The 21,727-nt window shown below is 39.9% G+C and overlaps 1 protein-coding gene across 2 annotated transcripts in view; it reads left to right on the top strand.

Annotated features, from left to right (window-relative positions):
- The window catches only part of tenm1 (teneurin transmembrane protein 1), a 503,386-nt gene that overhangs the window by 402,184 nt on the left and 79,475 nt on the right, over positions 1 to 21,727 (top strand). For both annotated transcript variants that reach the window (XM_061927525.2, XM_061927524.2), the window contains exon 23: positions 15,767 to 15,921. In XM_061927525.2, the coding sequence (XP_061783509.2) occupies positions 15,767 to 15,921 (155 nt within the window). The remainder of the gene's footprint in view (positions 1 to 15,766; positions 15,922 to 21,727) is intronic.

The following is a 21,727-nucleotide window of genomic DNA, read 5'->3' as shown; positions in this document are numbered from 1 at the left end:
TAAAGTTGAAGGGAAACATGACGAATGACACCGTTTACCTTGTTCCTTTTGAAGCTCAGTTAGCGTTCATCATTATTTCACTGCATGCAATTAGGCATGTTTATTGTCCCTGCACTGTAACGTACAAAATATACAATTTATTATATAAAATACAGAGGTACCTTCGTTTTTGTTAATAATCTGTTTCAAAAGGCACAACAATGATTGAATCATATGTACAAGAAGCAATATTTCCATTAAGAAATCATGTAAATCTAGTGAATATGTTCCAGATGCCCAGAATATTGACACAAAACACAATTGGAGAATAACTATAGTTTTACATGCTGAAAAAAAATGAAATGTGTAAATGACGAATGAAATGGATAATCAATCAATTAAACAAAACGTTGTTTATACATCACGTTTCATACACAGGCAAGTTGCAACACTATGGGCCTGATTTACTAAATGTTTGCCTGTATTAAAACACACTTAAACCTGAAAGCACACACAAAGCTGATCTACTAAACGTGTGCAAAGTGAATTTTGTCTGTTAAGTGAGCAGAATAAGGCGTGCAATTCATTTTGCGTTTCTGTCGCCATTAGTATGCAGAATATTTGCTAATCATCAAAATGGCCACAATAATGGGAGAAGAAGATGCAAATATAATTATTTAGCACACTCATCATCATTTTGAGAACACTATTTAGCGATTTATTTTTTCACGTGTTGGAAGGACGTGCAAACTGACAGTTCCACACATGGCTGCAGGATCCGGGTTCGCGCTGCACAGACAGATGATAGACACGGTAATACTATGTCCTACATTTTGGACAGTGAGAAATAGAAAATGTTAGACACGTAGTCTATTCAGCAACATGATTTTATCATTGTATACCTCGTAGGCGACTTATGGGGTTAATTAAAACAAATTCAATTGATACGTTTTGGTGTCATTTAAAAAAAATTTAACGACAATAGATTTTTCACATAGAATATTATTGAAATATTCCTTACACGGACAAAACTTATTTAAGTATGCATTTTTTTTGCGTCTTTAACCGGTGGAAGTGCAGTCTCTCTGCAATGAACGGTGCGGTAAATAAATAAATGGTAAATGGGTTATACTTGTATAGCGCTTTTCTACCTTCAAGGTACTCAAAGCGCTTTGACACTATTTCCACATTCACCCATTCACACACACATTCACACACTGATGGCGGGAGCTGCCATGCAAGGCGCTAACAACGACTAATCAGGAGCAAGTGAAGTGTCTTACTCAAGGAGACAACGGACGTGACGAGGTTGGTAGAAGTTGGGGATTGAACCAGGAACCCTCAGGTTGCTGGCACGGCCACTCTCCCAACCGCGCCACGCCGTCCCTACAAAAACAAAAAAAAAGTTTCATTGTACATTGTTTTTAAAATGCCCAGAATAAGTGGTACATGTTTCCTGCTTGTTTAAAAACATAGTAAAACGCCACAGGTCGGTAAATAGATAGTGTCTCTGTGGTGATACCCTGTATAGTACACACATTTTTTTTCATTTAAATAAGGCAGTCTGCACCACTTTACAATTACACACGCAGTGTTATTAAATCATATGCAACATGCCCACTAATAGTAGTGCTGGGCAATATGGAAAACAATGTTTACCACGATATGGATCATTTTATATCATGATAACGATATACCACGATATAGCTATGGTACGCTTTCAGTTCTATGAAAAATTTAACAACATACATGACCACTTACCTTTTTTCTCACTTTATTTGCAAGTGAAATTAACAAATACATTTGGTATAGCAAACAACAATAGCAACAAAACACATTTTTTAAGTTTTTAAAACACATTTTTCAAGTTTTTTTTTAAGTTTTACAAGTATTCAAGTTTCTCTGAAGTGCAGTCAGAACGCTAGATTATAACTAAAAATAAATAAGTACTTTTGGTATTCGGGATACTGCATGCACAGGTACACCCTTACACTCTATTTAGAGGTATGTTAGAAAAATGACATAAGAAACATGGATAAACACAGCAATATTAACGTTTGCTGCCACACATTCCTTGGGCTATTGTGGCTCCGGTGTGATCCTCTGGGAGATAAGTAGTTTGCAGGCAGCGAGAGCACAGGTTCCAGTCCCGGTCAATGAAGTGGATAGTGAGAGACATGTAGGGCTGGGTCACTCGGCTCGTCTAAAGGTCATTTGTCGAGGCGTAAAAACACGCATCGCGGATCTCTTTTTCCACTTTGGCTCGGGTCTCTTGGTACAAACGAGGCAGCTCGACTCGAGTGAAGTACTTCCGACTTGGCACGACATATCTGGGGTCTAACGTTTTGATGAGGTCTTTGAATGCCTTCTTTTCCACTAAGTACACCGGGACCATACCTTTAACAATGAGGCGTGCGATGGCGTCTGTTATTTGTCGGTAATTGCGGGACGTTATCTCGTAGGGTTTGTTTCGTACCAGAGCGTCTTGAATTTTTGGTTGATTGGGTTTAGCGCTGGTAGCAACGGCGAGGGACACTGGACGCAAAGAGGACACGTAAAGCGGTGTCATGTCGCAAAATCCAAAGAGAAATGTGAGCCTACACGTCAACGCATCCTATTCTTTGTAAAAAAATATTGTTTTCTCTCCCGTTTGCCACCAAATACACTTACTCCATAGATTGCACAGTATTGGCATCACAAGCATACACCTTCACTGGTTTAGATCATATCTCTCCGACCGCACTCAGTTTGTTCAACTCCGTTCATTCAAATCCCCTCCGTCTCCCGTTTCCTCTGGTGTCCCCCAGGGCTCTGTTCTTGATCCCCTGCTTTTTATCATTTACATTCTTCCCCTGGACAATATTTTCCGTAAATTTAAAATACATTTTCACTGTTATGCGGATGACACCCAGCTCTACAGCTCCACCAAACCAACTGCCTCTCTCCCTCCTTCCTCCCTTACAGACTGCCTCAGTGAACTCAAGCAGTGGTTCTCATCCAATTTACTTCAACTCAATAGTAATAAAACCGAAATTTTACTTGTCGGTACAAAAAACATTCTCGCCAAAACCAACAGCTTGTCCATTACTCTCTGCAATTCCTCTGTCTCACCCTCCTCCCAAGTCAAGAGTCTGGGTGTCATCCTCGACAGCACACTCTCCTTTAAAGCCCACATAAACAACATTACCCGGTCTGCTTACTTTCATCTTCGGAAAAATTAATCGTCTTCGCCCATCCTTTACCCCTCATACTGCTGCCATACTAGTCCATAGCCTGGTCACCTCTCGCCTGGACTACTGCAACTCTCTCCTGTTTGGTTTCCCTCACAAGTCACTTCACAAACTTCAGCTTCTCCAGGACTCTGCAGCCCGGATAATCACCAGAACCCCTTCAATCCAGCACATCACCCCTGTTCTGCAGCAACTCCACTGGCTACCCATCAAACATCGCATCCACTTTAAAATAATTCTCCTCACTTTCAAAGCCATCCATAACCTCTATCCATCATATCTCTCTGACCTGATCCATGTCGCCACGCCCTCACGTTCCCTAAAATCCTCTTCATCAATCCATCTCACCGTCCCTTTATTTAAATTGTCCACCATGGGTGCCCGAGCTTTCAGCCGCTCTGCCCCACATCTTTGGAACTCTTTACCACCAGACCTTTGCAACTTAGATTCAATATCCCTCTTCAAATCAAGACTCAAAACACACCTACTCCTGACTGCTTATTCATTGTAATCATATTTTCTTTTCTCTTTGTTGTTGTTTTTTTTATCCAATTTGATTTTATTGTTGTGATTTTGTACGGTGTCCTTGAGTGCCCAGAAAGGCGCCTTATAAATAAAATGTATTATTATTATTAGTAGTAGTATTACTGAATGTGCATTTATTGTTTTTGTTACTATGAATCATCTGATGGCACAATCCCTATGGATAAAATACAGCCTATCGCTTGAAACGATAAAAATAGAAATGGCACGGTAGACATTTTTTTCATCGTGCCCACAATATGTATCGTCATATCGCCCAGCACTAACTTATAGTACACGCTATTTCATAGATTGCACATACTGTTTAGGGCGTGATATTTGGATTTTAGTAAATCAGGCTCTGAGGGCTTTATACCAATTAAAAAAAAAAATAATGCACACACACAGCAACATCTGAGTCTTTTTTTGGGCACTCGGATCCGCAGAATGAGTCGTTTGTTCTGTGCAATGTTTAGCCACACGATAACAAGGACAGTGTACAAAAACCAGGGTAAGATTTTGGTGACATTATTAAAGAACACACAAAATGTGGGGTATAGAAAAACGGAGGTACAGTACTACTGTAGTCGTCCCTTTGTCTCATATCTCACCTTTCACACTTTAATTGCGCTTGCTTGGTAATCCCTAGGGTCTCCCTCTCTGCAAATAGCTGTAATCAACACTGATGCCTTACGAAGACCCCTCTCCATGGCATCCATCAGATTAGATTGTATTGCAAGGCCACAGGGGAACGTTAGAACTGATATTCTTTTTACAAGGACATTGAAAAAAGAGATGTCTAGATTGAGGGTGATTTGCCCGTAATGCTTAATTGAAGCTATTCCTCATCCCGTCTTTTTGTCTCATCAGCGCCTCTCTCCTTTTTCCTGCTCTCTCTTTGTCATTGGCTACATTTCCTCACCTTAATCTGAGTTGTTTTACCAAGGTCAGTGCGACTTTTCTTTGATAACACAATCCAGTTTTTTTTAGCCAAATGTCTGTCACCCTCTTGAGTAGAGATGTATCTCAATTATTTCTGCTGCCAACCTCAAAACATCAGTATCAGGTCTGTCAGGTCTGCCGAGGGAGTCATGGCAAGTCTTTTTGAAGTCTTGTGATTATCCATGAGCTGCAAGGAAGGGCTGTGAATTTCTTCCACACAGCTTTTACCCACAACAGAAGAAAATCCCTTCTATGTTAGCTAATCTGTGGTGGGTTTGATGATAAACATGTCAGCAATACAGACTAATAGGCTTAAATGTAATTTAGAGACCCAGAGAAATGATCATCTTTGATGAATATGAATTTATTGTTGATCAACGATTTCAGTTGATTGGTGTCTGAATTTATCAAAAGCTGCACACAAAGACATGAAGGGAAATTTATGGTATGCAAATGCTGGAAAGAAGAAGAGTAATATACAGAGACAGGAAGGAAGGGAGGTACTAAGATATTGAGAGGGAGTCCTGGCTGCCTTGCCATGTCCTTGTGCAGGATTTATGAGCTCTAAGATCAGGGACAGTTTTAAGAAGAAGTGCTGCATGGGCTAACATGGGAGAAGTGAAAGCGAAAAGATGGATCTTGGGATGCAGTGCAGCGGGTAAAATGTACAGACATATAGATGTGAGCAAGCTTAAGTATGGAAGTTGTAGCAAAACAATTTGCAAATGCATGTTTCATTCTGCGTGTCCGTGATATCATTTGAGAGTCTGTTAAGATTTTAGTGTGTGTGTAAAAAAAAAAAAAAAAAAGGGAATCTGAATGTTGTTTTAAGATTCGTTAGAACAAATTTTACGTGTTGTGAAATCGCATTTGTGAAGAGAAATAAAGTCGCATTAAACCATTTTTTTTTCACCGTGTAGACCACATTAGTTCAGGTCCCGATGAAAAGAAACTAAACTTAAAGTTATCAAACCAAAACTAGACTATCCCAGAGACCTTAGGATTAAAACAAAACAAAAAACACAAAAAAAACAGCTGGTAATTTGTGAAACTGGTTTACTGGTTTACTCTGGGATGCATTTTTAGCAGTTTACGACTACAACGTGTGGTGTCAAAATAATAGCAATAATCACTGCAATAAAATAGATATGTATTGGATCAGGTTATTATGGATAGAAAAATATTTTAAAAATAGAATAGAAACATTGCCTCATCAAATATGATGTTTTTTGTTGTTGTTATTTTTAATTAATTAATTAAATACCTAATGACTGTCACATTTCAAGAAAATAAGTATCAGTCTGGTATTGACTTTTAGTATCGGCCACTATTCAAATCGGAGGCTAACATTAGCCCGGTTAACATAACTGGGTTCTTGGCACCGACTTGTGGTGAGTATAGGCAAACAAAAGGTAAATATATTAAACAGTGGTTCTCAAATGTTTTTTTTTCACCAAGTACCACCTCAGAAAACCCTTGGCTCTCCAAGTACCACCATAATGACCAACATAAAAATACAGTAGCGTAGTAGGCCTAAGTATTTATTAAAAACAAGACAGAGGTTTTTTATGTAACAATCATATTTAATATTTTGACCATTGTAACATTACACACAGTTTGAACAGTAACACGTGTTTGAATATAGGAAAATAAAACACTGTGCTTTAATCAAGTGATTCGTTGGCGTACCACTAGATGGAGCTTGTGTATCACTACCGCGTACCGCAGTTTAATAATCACTGATATAGATATTTTATACACATACAGATTGCTGCACACTCATATCTGCCACTGTGATAGTTTAGCAAACGTCACGTGTAAAATAAAATTAAAAAATAGAGCCTATCGTGGGTTTCTGTTTCACACAGAGTTGAACACGAACACTTTTTTTTTTTAAACGTACACACATTGCAACACAAATGCACATATTGTTTTTAAACACACACTAATCTAAACACAGACGCAGAAATTACACACACACACACACACATTCTTGTGTTTGTTACCTTCTTGAGACTGCCGAATGATGCCTACCTCTTTAGGACCACCCTTTCTAGATATATAAAGATTTGTATTATAAACATTAATAATATATACATACTATGCAAATATAAAAAACCTTGTTGTGAAAAATAAATTGGAATTTCACAAGAAAAAGGTCAAAGGTTCTTAAGAAAAACTTAGAATTTTGGCAGTATTATAACAAAAGTCGTAATTTTGCTCAACGCAAGTCAAAATTTCACAAGAAAAACTGACCATTTCTGCAATATCATGATACAAGTTTGAATTCTACTCAATAACAGTCACAATTTGACCAGAAAAGCTTAACATTTTGGCAATTTTATGAAAGGAGTCGTAATTTTACTCGACAAAAGTCACAATTTTATAAGAAAACTTTAAAATGTTGGCAATATTATAATAATGATCAGAATTTTACTTGGCAAAATTATGACTCTAGTCATAATTTTAATCAAAGAATGTCACTATTTTACAAGAACAACAAAAAAATTGGCTATATTGAGATACAAGTCAGAATTTTATATGACAATTGTCACCATTTTTAAATAAAAAGTAATAGTTTTACATAAAAAAGTAATAATTTTTACATGAAAAAATTGAAATATTACAGAAACAGAAAGAATATGAGAAATTGTTACCAATTTTATAAGAAAAAAGTCAACACATTGTGAGAAAAAGACTGCTTTTAGTTGATTTTTTTTTTTTTTTTTTTTTGGAATTGGTTTTTAATCATTAATATTTACTTCAAATGATTACAGTATGTCTCTATATACATATTTATTTTATATTTTTTAATTAATTTTGGCCAAAGGGGCCGCATTTAAATTTCTTACACACACTTATTACATATGTTGGCCAGAGGGGGAGCACTTCAAATTTTTACACACACTTGTTATTTCAAATGTTGACCAGAGGGGGAGCACTTTTAAAACCGACACACAGTTAATTTGAAAAATCCCTCCTTTTTTGGGACCACCCTAATTTTGATAGATTTCACCAAGTGATACATTATTTATTAGATGCAATGGTTTTCTGTATTGGGACCATGATCTTTTCCTTGTTGATGTCTCAAGAAGGGTATAAATACAAGAACACACACACAGACACACAGATTAAGATACGCATTTGCAAATTGTTTTTCTACAAAATACTACCATATTCAAGCTGTGCACTGGTTTGAGATGTCTCTCTTACATAATGCCAAGTGACAGGTGAAGAAATGGCAGAGCCAACAGAAATGGAAAAAAAGGTGTCGAAAATGTCCCCAAAGAGGAAAGCAGGATAGAGATATCATTGAAAGGTCAAAGGTTGCTGATTTGATACACTTGTGAGAGATAGAAAAACAAAAAAAAATGCGTATGGAAGTAGATTGGGTATTTGGGGGGTTGAGGCTATTTAAGAGCAGGACGGGTGTTGCTGGTGGATGATGTGTGGGTGATGTAATCTGTCTATGTCAGAGTGAAGATGAAGAGACCAGCAGGGAGAGCTCTGCAGTTCACCTCCTGGCCTATGGAGGAAACACACTGACCCTGACACCCCCGCCCACCTCTCCTCTCTACCTGCACAATTTACGAACCAAAGGGTCGGTCCAGGGTTGCGGGCTTGAGGACACGTTTGACAGTGTTGAGGGCGGCGCGAGAGTGTGCACGCTCATGTTGAATGTTATGTTTAGATGGCTTTTGTATTGTACGTCAAGGAGGATGAGCCCTCACTGCTGCCGAGGGAAAAGAACGAATCATTTCTATACACCGCTCTTTGGGAAAATGAGTGCTGCATTATCACCAAGGACAAGGTTTGAGAAGGAAAGAATAGACTTGTGACAATAGTCTAAACGACTGAATGAAGAAGTAGCTTCAGCTTTTCTGCACACACAATTATATTCAGTTCAATTCAAAAACATGTATTTGTCCCCATGGGGCAATTAAAAGGCACACAGAGCAGTAGATGAGTAAATGACGACAGTGCGCTATACTAAAGATTTTACAAAAGATAAAGTGTCAACGAAAGAATAGAGTGTCAAGATGCAAGTACAAAGTAAAAATTCAAAATTACAAAATTACAAAGTTAAGTACAAAAAAAAAAGAACAGAACTTTCCTCCAGAAGGTCATATCTTTGTCCACGTGATGTCAGATGAAACAAAAATTGAGCTGTTTGGCCACAATACCCAGCAATATGTTTGGAGGAGAAAAGGTGAGGCCTTTAATCCCAGGAACACCATACCTTCCGTCAAGCATGGTGGTGATAGTATTAATCTCTGGGCCTGTTTTGCTGCCAATGGAACTGGTGCTTTACAGAGAGTAAATTGGACAATGAAAAAGGAGGATTACCTCCAAATTCTTCAGGACAAGCTAAAATCATCAGCCCGGACGTTGGTTCTTGGGCGCAGTTGGGTGTTCCAAAAGGACAATGACCCCAAACACATCAAAAGTGGTAAAGGAATGGCTAAATCAGGCTAGAATTAAAGTTTTAGAATGGCCTTCCCAAAGTATTGACTTAAACGTGTGGATAATGCTGAAGAAACAAGTCCATGTTAGAAAACCAACACATTTAGCTGAAACTGCACCAATTTTGTCAAGAGGAGTGGTCAAAAATTCAACCAGAAGCTTGCCAGAAGCTTGTGGGTGGCTACCAAAAGCGCCTTATTGCAGCGAAACATGCCAAGGGACATGTAACCAAATATTAACATTGCTGTATGTATACTTTTGACCCAGCAGATTTGTTCACATTTTCAGTAGACCCATAATAAATTCATAAAAGAACCAAACTTCATGAATGTTTTTTGTGACCAACAAGTATGTGCTCCAATCACTCTATCACAAAAAAATAAGAGTTGTACAAATTATTGGAAACTCAAGACAGCCATGACATTATGTTTTTTACAAGTGTATGTAAACTTTTGACAACGGCTGTATATACATAAGACTACTAATGTATGTACAAGTAGGCAGATACCAAATAATAAAGTGATGGTGGTGCATGGCACATCAGAATAGAACAACAGACTAAAAATATGTCGGGCAGACCATTTGGAAACTTCTCTATATTTTCATGGATTAATGTCCGCTGTGTGGCTGTTGTTTTGGCGCAAAATCTGAAAGCTGTTTTAGAGTGGTGCAGACATCTCTGCTACACAGCAGGGCATGTTGTTAATGGGTTTTCTTTTTTCCGATTCCGTGGGTGTTCCATTGTCCTCCGCACTCACTTTCTCAGTGGTGCTTGGAGTGCAGCATTGTTTTGATCCCTGGATGTGTGCTGTGGAAAAACATTACTTCAACCGGCGACGTAAATACTCATAACTCAAATTATGCTCGCAACTTAAAGCATATCAAAAAGCCGAGAGGAAAAAAAAAGGGATAAATAATAGTAATTTGCTTGTTATTGAGTATTTGGTCCCTTACCAAGCAGCCACAATTCTGTCCCCCGCGTGCCAGCAACGTGACCATGAAGCACATCAATTAGTTATTTTCCTTTAGGAAAGTACTCTTTAGCTCGTTATATGGAGGAAAGGCACTTGTCACACAAACAGTCTCTTCCATTTAAACCTCTCCACCACCATAAGCGCTGTCAAAGGACCTCCGGGATATGATTTGAGACCCGCACTAAACTGAAATTCATTCAAAGATCATCACAAGAAAGCAACCACTATTGATGTAATTATTTAAAAAAGGATGATATGTAAGATGTCAGTCAGTCATCCTCTCTCTGGAGCTTCATGCAAGATTTTATCTCATGGGGTAGAGATGACTCTAAGAGAGTTGGGGGACCAGCTCAGATTTACAAGAAATGAGCTGGTTAATGATTTCAAGAGAGTTGGGACCACAGTCACTAACAAGACCATTTGTAGCTAGGGTTGGGTAGCAAATTCGGTACCTTGCTGAATTATGACGGTTCTGCCAGGTACCGATTCATGTAAAGTCAAATGGTGTGACAATTCGATACCTTTGTTTCATGGGACTTCCTGTCCGGATCAAGCACTTGGCCATGAAACAAGCAGTCAAGCACTCAGAACAGAGATCAGCGCGACTGCCTCTAGGTAATGTTACAATTTTCCGTGTTAACAAATCAAGAAAAAGGCCCTCAAAAGTACAGTAAGGTTCAACTTTTCAAAATGCACTAGCTTGATGCTAATTTACATTGGATTAGTGATAGATAGTGATAGACAGTGATAGTGATAGACTGATCTGGCATGCCGAAGAGGTCCCTGCTGACTGGAGACGGGGGGTTATAGTGACGCTGCCAAAGAAGGGAAACCTCGCAGATTGCAACAACTGGCGGGGCATCACACTGCTGTCGATCCCAGGCAAGGTTTTCTGTAGTGTGCTGCTCCAACGCCTAAAAGACGAGGTAGATAACATCTTAAGGGAAGAGCAAGCCGGCTTCCGAAAGGGAAGATCCTGCTCGGAACAGATCTTCACTCTTCGCAACATCTTAGAACAGTGCCAAGAACTCCAGACACCCCTCATCATCAATTACATCGATTTCAAGAAAGCCTTCGACAGCATCCACCGGGAATCACTGTGGCAGATCCTCCAGCTATACGGTATACCATCAAAGTACGTCAACATCTTCAGAGCCCTGTACCACAACTCCACCTGTCGAGTGAAAACCACCAACAGCACAACCGACAACTTTGACATTGTGACCGGGGTAAGACAGGGTTGCATCTTGTCTCCCTTACTGTTCATCATTGTCATAGACTTTGTCATGAGGAAGTCTGTCGTCAGAGCAAACCTCGGCATTAAGTGGGGAGGGGGCAGACTGGCAGATCTGGACTTTGCGGACGACTTGGCTCTGCTTAGCCATTCCGACGCTGCGCTCCAAAAATTGACCAACAATCTGCATGAGCAAGGAGAAAAAGTCTGCCTACGTATAAGCCAAGAGAAGACCAAGGCCATGACCGTCGCACAAGACCAAAACGTTCCACTGCTCACCGTTGGCGAACAAGGTATAGAGTACGTTGAGAACTTCACGTATCTTGGAAGCAACATCTCAAACACTGGAGACACAGAAAAGGAAGTTCAGACCAGAATCGGAAAAGCTGCAGGAGTCTTCCAACGCCTCCGGAACATCTGGTCATCAAAATCTATCAGTATGTCCACAAAGCTGCGCCTCTATATGTCAGTGGTCATCCCTACAGTGACCTATGCCTGTGAGACGTGGATGAAGACATCAAGCATTACTAACAAGCTGGATGTCTTCCACCGACGGTGCCTCAGATACATCTTGAGGATCTCATGGAGAGACCACATCACCAATGAAGAGGTGATGAGAAGGGCAGGGGTAGCACCATTGTCTGACATAGTCTCTGACATGAGAAGGAGAATGGCTGGACACGTACTCCGACTGCCAAGAGAGAGACCGGCAAGTGTGGCAATGGACTGGGTGCCAGAAGGGGGAAAGAGGAAGAGAGGACGGCCAAAGAAGACGTGGAGACAAACAACTAAGGAAGACCTGAGAGAGATGGGAGTCAGCTGGCATGGAGCAAGAAGGGTCGCCAGTGACCGGAACAAATGGAGAGGACTCATCGCCTAATGTTCCAACAGGAATGGGAGGAACTAAGTAAGTAAGTGATAGACATGCTACTGATTTGCATTAGTGATTTTACATGGCGATGTCAACACCTCCAAACTGCTACTGTATTTTCTGGGCGAAGAGCGCAATGGTATTTCAAGCCGCACCCACCAAAAGTTGGGAGAAATAAATATGTTTACATGTATTAACTGCCCCGGACTATAAGCCGCAGATATATACTTGAACATACGATCATGTTAATTTTTTATTACCTTATTGTTTTCCAAATGGTGCCTGTCACATGGCAGTAAAACGGCTGATCAAACAAAACAATTGTCATCATCATGAACCCACCAGCTGCGGAAGTTCGCTCTCTAATCAGGTAAATAGACTCTATAACTCGACGATGACATTTTGGTGAATTTACAAAACTGAAACAGTACAAAAATAATTTTATTGTAATTGAAAAAAACTAACAGACACTTGTGAACGTGTTAGCATATTCGCTAATGCCAATGACGCTAGCTTGATTACATTACAATCGCACGTACAAATATGCATGGAAACACTCCTTACACATGGTGACGGTTCAGAAAGTATGAAGTGTTTTAGTTGTATTGATAAACTCACAAATGTTGCTTGGAGTGACGAATGACGAATTAGGTTTGGTTGATATCAGCACTTCAGACATCAACAATTGCATCATCTGAGAAATGGACATTGAAACAGTGTAGGTCTGACTTCGTAGGATATGTACAGCGAGCAGTGATCCCATGCTAAGAGAGCACAGCTAGTAGGTTCAATGTGCACAACTGAATAACTTAGTTTCTTAAACAGTAATGTGTTTATAGAAGATTATATTGGTGTATGTTATTTTCATACTTGCCAACCTTGAGATCTCCGATTTCGGGAGGTGGGGGGTGGGGAGGGGGCCTGGTTGGGGGCGGGGCCTGGTTGGGGGCGTGGCTAAGAGGGGAGGAGTATATTTACAGCTAGGATTCACCAAGTCAAGTATTTCATATATATATATATATATATATATATATATATATAAGAAATACTAAGTCAAGTATTTCATATATATATATATATATATATATATATATATATATATATATATATATATATATATATATATATAAATAAAAGAAATACTTGAATTTCAGTGTTCATTTATTTACACATATACACACACATAACACTCATCTACTCATTGTTGAGTTAAGGGTTGAATTGTCAATTTTTGTTCTATTTGTCACTATTTTTCTAACCATGCTGAACCTCTCTGATGATGCATTGCTGTGTGGCACGCAAAAAGTGCTTTCATCAAATGCACAAGATGGCAGTATTGTCCTGTTTAAGAGTGTCACAACATTGCTGTTTACGGCAGACGAACTGCTTTACAGTAGACAAAAACGTGACTGCTGTTGTTGTGTGTTGTTACCGCGCTGGGAGGACGTTAATGAAACTGCCTAACAATAAACCCACATAAGAAACCAAGAACTAGCCCTCGATCATTCTACAATTAAAACGTCATTGGGCAGGTACGCTGTTTATATTGTGTGCCTGAATTTCGGGAGATTTTCGGGAGAAATTTTGTCCCGGGAGGTTTTCGGGAGAGGCGCTGAATTTCGGGAGTCTCCCGGAAAATCCGTGAGGGTTGGCAAGTATGGTTATTTTCAACGAGGAAAGAGGTACCTCTCTTGTTTTTATGTTAGCATTTAAGCTACCGAGCTGGCACCAATACGTTCATTATGGCCCGTGAGTTTATAAAAGCGCAGTTATCGGTTTTTAGATCATTTTAATTTGAAAGGGTAATGCTAACTCTCAGGGGTGCTGTCGCCGTCATCATTGATATCGTTTATCGTTACATCCCTACAATATAGTCTTGTTTCTCTGTGAAAAATCCAGACATAGTGTCTTCGTAGTTGTAGTAATGATTGGATTCCCGTCGTGATTTACTTCCGCCCCTCTCCTGCATGCTACACTGATTGGATAGATTCCTAACTTGTCCCCCCTACCTAAAGACGAAAATAAATATGATGGTATTTCGTCTCTGTAAATTATTTTCGTCCCGTTTTTATTCGTCGACTAAATCGTCAATTAGTTTTGTCATTGTTTTCGTCAAGGTGCATTTGTTTCAACTTGTTATCATCCTATTTTAGTCAGGGGAAAATAGGTTGTTGACGATAACTAAGACGGACATTTCTAGTCAACAAAATTAACACAGCTGCACACTTTTTTATCGCACATCTGCCGGTGTTTCTAGTATGGACGGGAAAGATTCATACTTAACATACATCCATCCATTTTCTACCGCTTGTCCCTCACGGGGTTGCGGGGTGGGCTGGAGCCTATCTCAGCTGCACATGGGCGGAAGGCGGTGTACACCCTTGACAAGTCGCCACCTCATAACAGGGCCAACACAGATAGACAGACAACATTCACACTCACATTCACACACTCGGGCCAAATTAATTAGACAGTTACGGGGAGAACATGCAAACTCCAGATCCCGAACCCAAGGTTGAACCCAGGACCTTCGGATTGTGAGGCACACGTACTAACCCCTGTGTCACCGTGCTTAGCATGATACATTATTTTTGTATATCTCATAATTTTTTGCACCTTTAATTCTGTGATTGATTTGGTTTAAAGAGTCATATATACATATGCAATGTCTTTGCAAAGTCTTTTGAGGCATTATTGTGATGAGTAGCTATGCACAAACGCTCACCATAACTTAATGCTTCACCATAAACCAAATGTATTTTTAAATAGTTCAGCAGAGGGCGGCGTGCATTGGAGATGTGAGCGAGGAGCTCTGAAATATGGCTGATTGTCGCTGATGTTGAGTGAAAGCAATCACAGCGAAAGCGGCAGAATCAGAGGTGAGGGTTGAGTCGTGGAATATTGCTGAGTAGTTGAGTCAAAGGGCCCATTTTCTGTATGAAGATGAGGCGGGGATGAAGGTCGCTCCTCATCCATAACGGATGATTCATTGTCTGCCCTGACCTTTAATACCTCGACTTGCCGCTCCCTCACTTCCTGCTGCAGAGCCTCGCTGCAAGGAGAGTTCAAGTGTACGCAGCTCATAGCCGACACACGCACACATTGTGTTTTCATAAGTGATGTGCAAATATACAAGCAGAGGGAAATGCACAGGTGTGTGCAGGCTTCAGGGGTGAACATTTCTAATGTACATTTGCAAGCGTCAAATGTCAAAAGTTCACAGCAGCACCCTGCTCGCATCTAATGTGACAAATAAGCTCTTCCTGCAGTCGTATTGTTCTAATCCCTTTAGTGGTCTCCGGGATGGAAATATAATTGCATTTCTGCTGTGCAGTGCCTTTGATAAGACAGCCGCTAGCTGAGCTGAATGTCTAACTGAATTGAATGCCGCTCCAAAGTCCTGTCCTCTCTTCACTTTCTCCTCTCGCCTCACTCACTCCTCTCCATCGCTCGCCTTTTTCTTTCGTTTTTTGGTTTTTACTGTCTTATCCCCGCTCGATGCGTCTGTCGTCTCCAAAGCTCATTTCCCATCTCTTTCTCACCCACCCAGGTATTGCAGTGGATAAAAGAGGTGTCGTCTACTTTGTTGATGGCACCACCATTCAGAAGATTAACGAAAGAGGTTTGCTTTCCACTGTGATTGGCTCCAACGGACTGATGTCAACGCAACCCCTAAGCTGCGATGCACGCATGGATATCAGCCAGGTAAGCGGCTAATGGCGAAAGATGTGCAAAGGAGTCTTAAAACCACATTGAAAAGAAACTATAAGAATAAAGTGATTCTATAGCAAGAAAAAGTTTTTTGGAGATTATTTTGGTGAAAAATCTTAGGAGAATTACAGGAGAATTTAGAGCCTCATCTACCCCCTTCTGCCAAAAGGTTGCAAAAGTCTAATATCAGGTGACTCTCAACCCTTTTATGCATAAATTATGATCAATTACTTCAGAATTGTTTTCAGTGTTGTTCTACGCATGAAGAAACATTGCTAAATATATTTAAAAACAGGCATTTTTCAATATTTTTTTTAAAAAGGCCACACAGTTGGACAACACGCGTATAGGAAAACAAGATTAAAATATGATTTTGTGAACATAATATTGTTGATATTTAACAGTGTTCACACATTTGAACATATTCAAATACTGTTACAGGCATTTTAAAACTATTGAGCCTATTAACTTACTCAGTGGCATAGTGGTTAGAGTGTCCGCCCTGAGATCGGTAGGTTGTGAGTTCAAACCAAAGACTATACAAATGGGACCCATTACCTCCCTGCTTGGCACTCAGCATCAAGGGTTGGAATTGTGGGTTAAATCACCAAAAATGATTCCCGGGCGCAGTCACCGCTGCTGCTCACTGCTCACCTCACCTCCCAGAGGGTGATCAAGGGTGATGGGTCAAATGCAGAGAATAATTTTGCCACACCTAGTGTGTGTGACAATCATTGGTACTTTAACTTTAACTTTAACTTCAAAATTAACTACCTTGAAACATGATAATATCCAAATAAAAATAGTACTACATTCTAATAAAAAATGTAATTTACAATATTTTAACATACATTAATTGATTTGCATGAAATATGTTCATAAACTACAAAGTAGCAGCAATACTATAAATTCCTGTAAACATAACCAGCAATGCATGATGTCCAATTTAATGGACATAAAGCGGTAGAAAATGGATGGATGGATGGATGGATGATTATTCACAATTTCCTCAATTTTACAATTATATTACTCCTTATTGTTGTCTGATGTCCCCATTTTCTTGTTTTACCTGCAAGGGTCTCCTGGTATAAAAGAGATGGACTGATATTCCTCATGTATTAAGAAAATTGTGTGAATTTCCAACTAAAAAATGTCATACATTCAAATTCAGAAAACAGAATAGTCAAGAAAAAAAATCAGAGGTATTAAAGTCTATGCATGGACTAATCCAAGCACATTTCTTTGTTCCAATCACTGCTTCCTTGGCCCAGGTCAATCCCCCTTATAAACACGCAAATCATATTTAAATTAGCCATGTGCCGGAGATATGCACCTCTGACCAATCACAATACAGTAGGAATCGGTAGTAGGTAGGGCTGTGAAGTCTTTGGGCACCACACTTTTGGATTTGATTCGATTATTGGGGGTAATGATTTGATTTAGAATCGATTCTTGTTTCTTTATTCAAAATCAATACTTTTTGAATAACATTGGGTGCTTGTTCTATGATTTACTACATTCCTCCATAAAATAGATAAACGTCTCTAATAAATTGCTATATCACTTTAAAGAAAACTGGTTTTGTTTTATAAAATGCTATCCAAACATTTAATAAAGTCAAATACAAATAAGGCAAGAGAAGTACAGATTTTAAATTTTTTTTAATCGATTAAGAATCATTACATATAAGAATTGTTTTCGTACACTCCAAGTAGGAGGTGCTTCGAACGAAAGAGGAGTAAGTGTCAATGCTGTGGAGTCAGGGAACCTCACACAGAAACAAATGATAAATAAGTGGTACTTCATCAGGAAGAAGGTGAAGAAGAAGATGGATGTGGAGAGGTGACTGGAGATAAAGTAGTGCTCATCTAGTTTGAAAAGATAGCCGCTGTAATGATGTAAAACTTTAGAAGAGGTGGGTCCCTCTGATTACCCCCAATTTAAATATATTTTTTTGTTTAACTGACAACAAAATGTGTTCATACAGTAGCCTGCTCACAGACAGATTAGAGTTTCATGTGAAAATTATGTAATATTTGGTTTGCAATCTTTTATATTTCAACCAGCCAGCATATCAAAAATGATACACAAGACTTGGACTGTTGTTTGAATACTCAATGTATTATTACAACACAAGAGAGCTACTTGAGGTACCAGCCGTACGTGACACAAAGTTAAACCTGTCCTCCACCTTCTCTGGTGCCATTTGTGCCGCAACCACTGGCTGCTGCAACTGTCCGCCCGACTGGCCAAGCTGGTGCTGGAGTCACAGGAACACATTGTGACAGCAATAGGTGGCAAAATGATCGCCTCGATAAATTAATTAGACTTAGACTTAGACTTCCTTTTATTGTCGTTCAAATTTGGACTTTACAGTACAGATAAGAACGACATTTTGTTTGCACTTTTTCATATGTATCCACGTTTATGGATGTATGTTATATTGTCTTTATATTCCAGCGAGTTAATCCGTTTTTGGGGGGAATTGAGGGGATTATTATGATGCGTTCAAGAGTCTTATGGCCTGAGGGAAGAAGCTGTTCTGCTACGGAGGCCGCGGAACCTCTTTCTAAAGTCCAGCAGTGAAAACAGTTCTTGGTGGGCGTGGGAGGAGTCTCTGCAGATTTTCTGAGACCTGGTCAGGCAGAGGCTTTTTGCGATTTCTAGGATAGAAGGAAGAGGAGTCCTTATGATATTTTCCGCCGTCCTCACCACTCTCTGCAGAGACTTCCAGTCTGAGGCACTGCAGGCTCCAGTCCAGACAGAGATGCGTGCCTCTAGAATGTGGTGAGAATGGGGGGAGGGGTCTTCACAAATGTTAATATGAATATGAAGCATTAAATGCAATAGTGGAAAAGTGAATTTTGTGTCTTTGCCTTGAACTTTTTACATTGTTGAAATCACCTTTGTGTGTCGCCAAAGTATCCTCAGCCAGTAAAAATGTGCATACGTAACACATTAAGTTGGCGTGAGGCACCACACATTTCCACATCGAATTCACTTTAGATACATGTCCTGTTTGCCGTGAAAAAGGGCGCGCGCCAGGTTTTTGTGCGTATGCAAGCTTAAACATGAGGCCCCTGCCCTGCACTTCTGCTCGACCATTTTGTACTTGTAAAGGTTTTTGCACTCACAACAGCTGACCAGTGGGTCGCAGTGTATGGCAAGACACAATGTAGGTTTGCAAAGTTGGCATTAAATACTTGTGTAAATAGGAAAAGTGGAACATAGATTAAGAACTTAATTGAACTTGGTTCATAAATTGGAAAGTTAGTATAGTGAAACACATTTCTCCATAAGAAACAATGTAAACATGAATAATGAGTTCAAGCCTTGACATAAGTCCATATTTTAGTAGAAGTTTGCACACTTTGAACACAATATAAAGTGCTGTACAGTACTATATATCAAGCAAACAAAGGGGTGATGAATCAATGTTCTATTTAATAGCAAAGCCAAAACAACAACAAACAGCTTAACTGTCCTAATTTGCAGCTGCCCTGCCTACACGCACACTCATTGTCACTAGCCCTATGGTGCACTTATAGTTTAAAATCTCAAAACTCTTTAGCTTTAACAAAAAGATTGCTACAATGATTCGAAACAAATAAATGAATCCACTTTATCTTGTCGTTAATTTTCTTGTAGAGTCTGGTGGGAAAAGGGGCGGGGAGGAAGATCAGTGTTGACATCGCATCCACTTATATTGAGCCAGCAAAACTAGAAAAATGTTGTAATAAAGTTTAAAGAAAAAAACATTTAAAACACACAAAAAGTATCAATGAGCAGATTAGCAAACAGCTGCCCTACTGAGCTGGAAGATTAGTCCGCCCACAATGGATGTGCTGCCTGGCACAAAATGGTATGGAGACAAGGTTCGTACACCAAAGCATATTTGTATCCGATCTGTGGTTCGTAAATCGAAAAGTTCGTAGAATGAGAGGTTTGTAAAACGAGTTTCCACTGTACAGCTTTTAAATAGCTGTGCACTGTCTCGACTACTATAGATGAAAAGGTTAAAAATATAATGTCACAATATGTAATTTCACCATGACTGAATGTTTTGACAAATCAATGCCATCATACATTAAAGGCCTACTGAAATGTGATTTTCTTATTCAAACGGGGATAGCAGGTCCATTCTATGTGTCATACTTGATCATTTCGCGATATTGCCATATTTTTGCTGAAAGGATTTAGTAGAGAACATCGACGATAAAGTTTGCAACTTTTGGTCGCTGATAAAAAAGCCTTGCCTGTACCGGAAGTAGCAGACGATATGCGCGTGACGTCACAGGTTGTGTAGCTCCTCACATCCGCACATTGTTTACAATCATGGCCACCAGCAGCGAGAGCGATTCAGACCGAGAAAGCAACGATTTCCCTGTGGATGAGCAAAGTGAGAGTGAAGGACTAGAGGGCAGAGGGAGCGATTCAGATAGGGAAGATGCTGTGAGAGGCGGGTGGGACCTGATATTCAGCTGGGAATGACTAAAACAGTAAATAAACACAAGACTCTATTAGCCACAACACAACCAGGCTTATATTTAATATGCCACAAATTAATACCACATAACAAACACCTCCGCCCTCCCGTCCATATAACCCGCCAATACAACTCAAACACCTGCACAACACACTCAATCCCACAGCCCAAAGTACCGTTCACCTCCCCAAAGTTCATACAGCACATATATTTACCCAAAGTCCCCAAAGTTATGTGCGTGACATGCACATAGCGGCACGCACGTACGGGCAAGCGATCAAATGTTTGGAAGCTGCAGCTGCATGCGTACTCACGGTACCGCGTCTGTGTATCCAACTCAGAGTCCTCCTGGTAAGAGTCTCTGTTGTCCCAGTTCTCCACAGGCCAATGGTAAAGCTTGACTGTCATCTTCCGGGAATGTAAACAATGAAACACCGGCTGTGTTATCTGGCACAACAGTCAGGGGGTGCATTCTATGGCGGGTGTGTGTTATCCGGCACAACACCTGCCTCAATACACCGCTTCCCACCTACAGGTTTCTTCTTTGCTGTCTCCATTGTTCATTGAACAAATTGCAAAAGATTCACCAACACAGATGTCCAGAATACTGTGGAATTTTGCGATGAAAACAGACGATTTAATAGCTGGCCACCATGCTGTCCCAAAATGTCCTCTACAATCCGTGACGTCACGCGCAGGCGTCATCATACCAAGACGTTTTCAGCAGGATATTTTGCACAAAATTTAAAATTGCACTTTAGTAAGCTAACCCGGCCGGATTGGCATATATTGCAATGTTAAGATTTCATCATTGATATATAAACTATCAGACTGCGTGGTCGGTAGTAGTGGGTTTCAGTAGGCCTTTAACATCATCACCAGTATGACCCTTCGAGTATGATTTTGTTAATGTATAGTATCCTGACACAAACTGAAATCGCCTCTTCTGTTGGGTTAAGTTAGAAGTGTTTCTCATTTTCTTTTTGAAACTATAACTTCTCAAAAGGCTATGTTTTTTTTTTTAATCTCCAATGTTACATTTATTATCCTTTCCATGAGGCCCTGACGTTGAGCTTCCACATAACCGCAGTCATCTCTACACGTGCTGTTTGAATGTGAACAAACGTTAGGTCGCTCTTTATAGTTTGTGTCAAACAATTAAAGGGTTCAAATCAGCAAGACAACAGCTATTTGCCTTTCATTTCTTGCAGTCAGTGACTGTGGTGCCAATTTAAATGCTCAAAGAAACTCTGTGACTTCATTAAGGTGTGTGTGTGTGTGTGTGTGTGTGTGTGTGTGTGTGTGTGTGTGTGC

Source organism: Nerophis lumbriciformis, linkage group LG35 (genome assembly GCF_033978685.3).
Source record: "Nerophis lumbriciformis linkage group LG35, RoL_Nlum_v2.1, whole genome shotgun sequence".
In the NCBI taxonomy this organism is placed as follows: domain Eukaryota; kingdom Metazoa; phylum Chordata; class Actinopteri; order Syngnathiformes; family Syngnathidae; genus Nerophis; species Nerophis lumbriciformis.
This window is presented reverse-complemented; position numbering and strand designations above follow the sequence as displayed.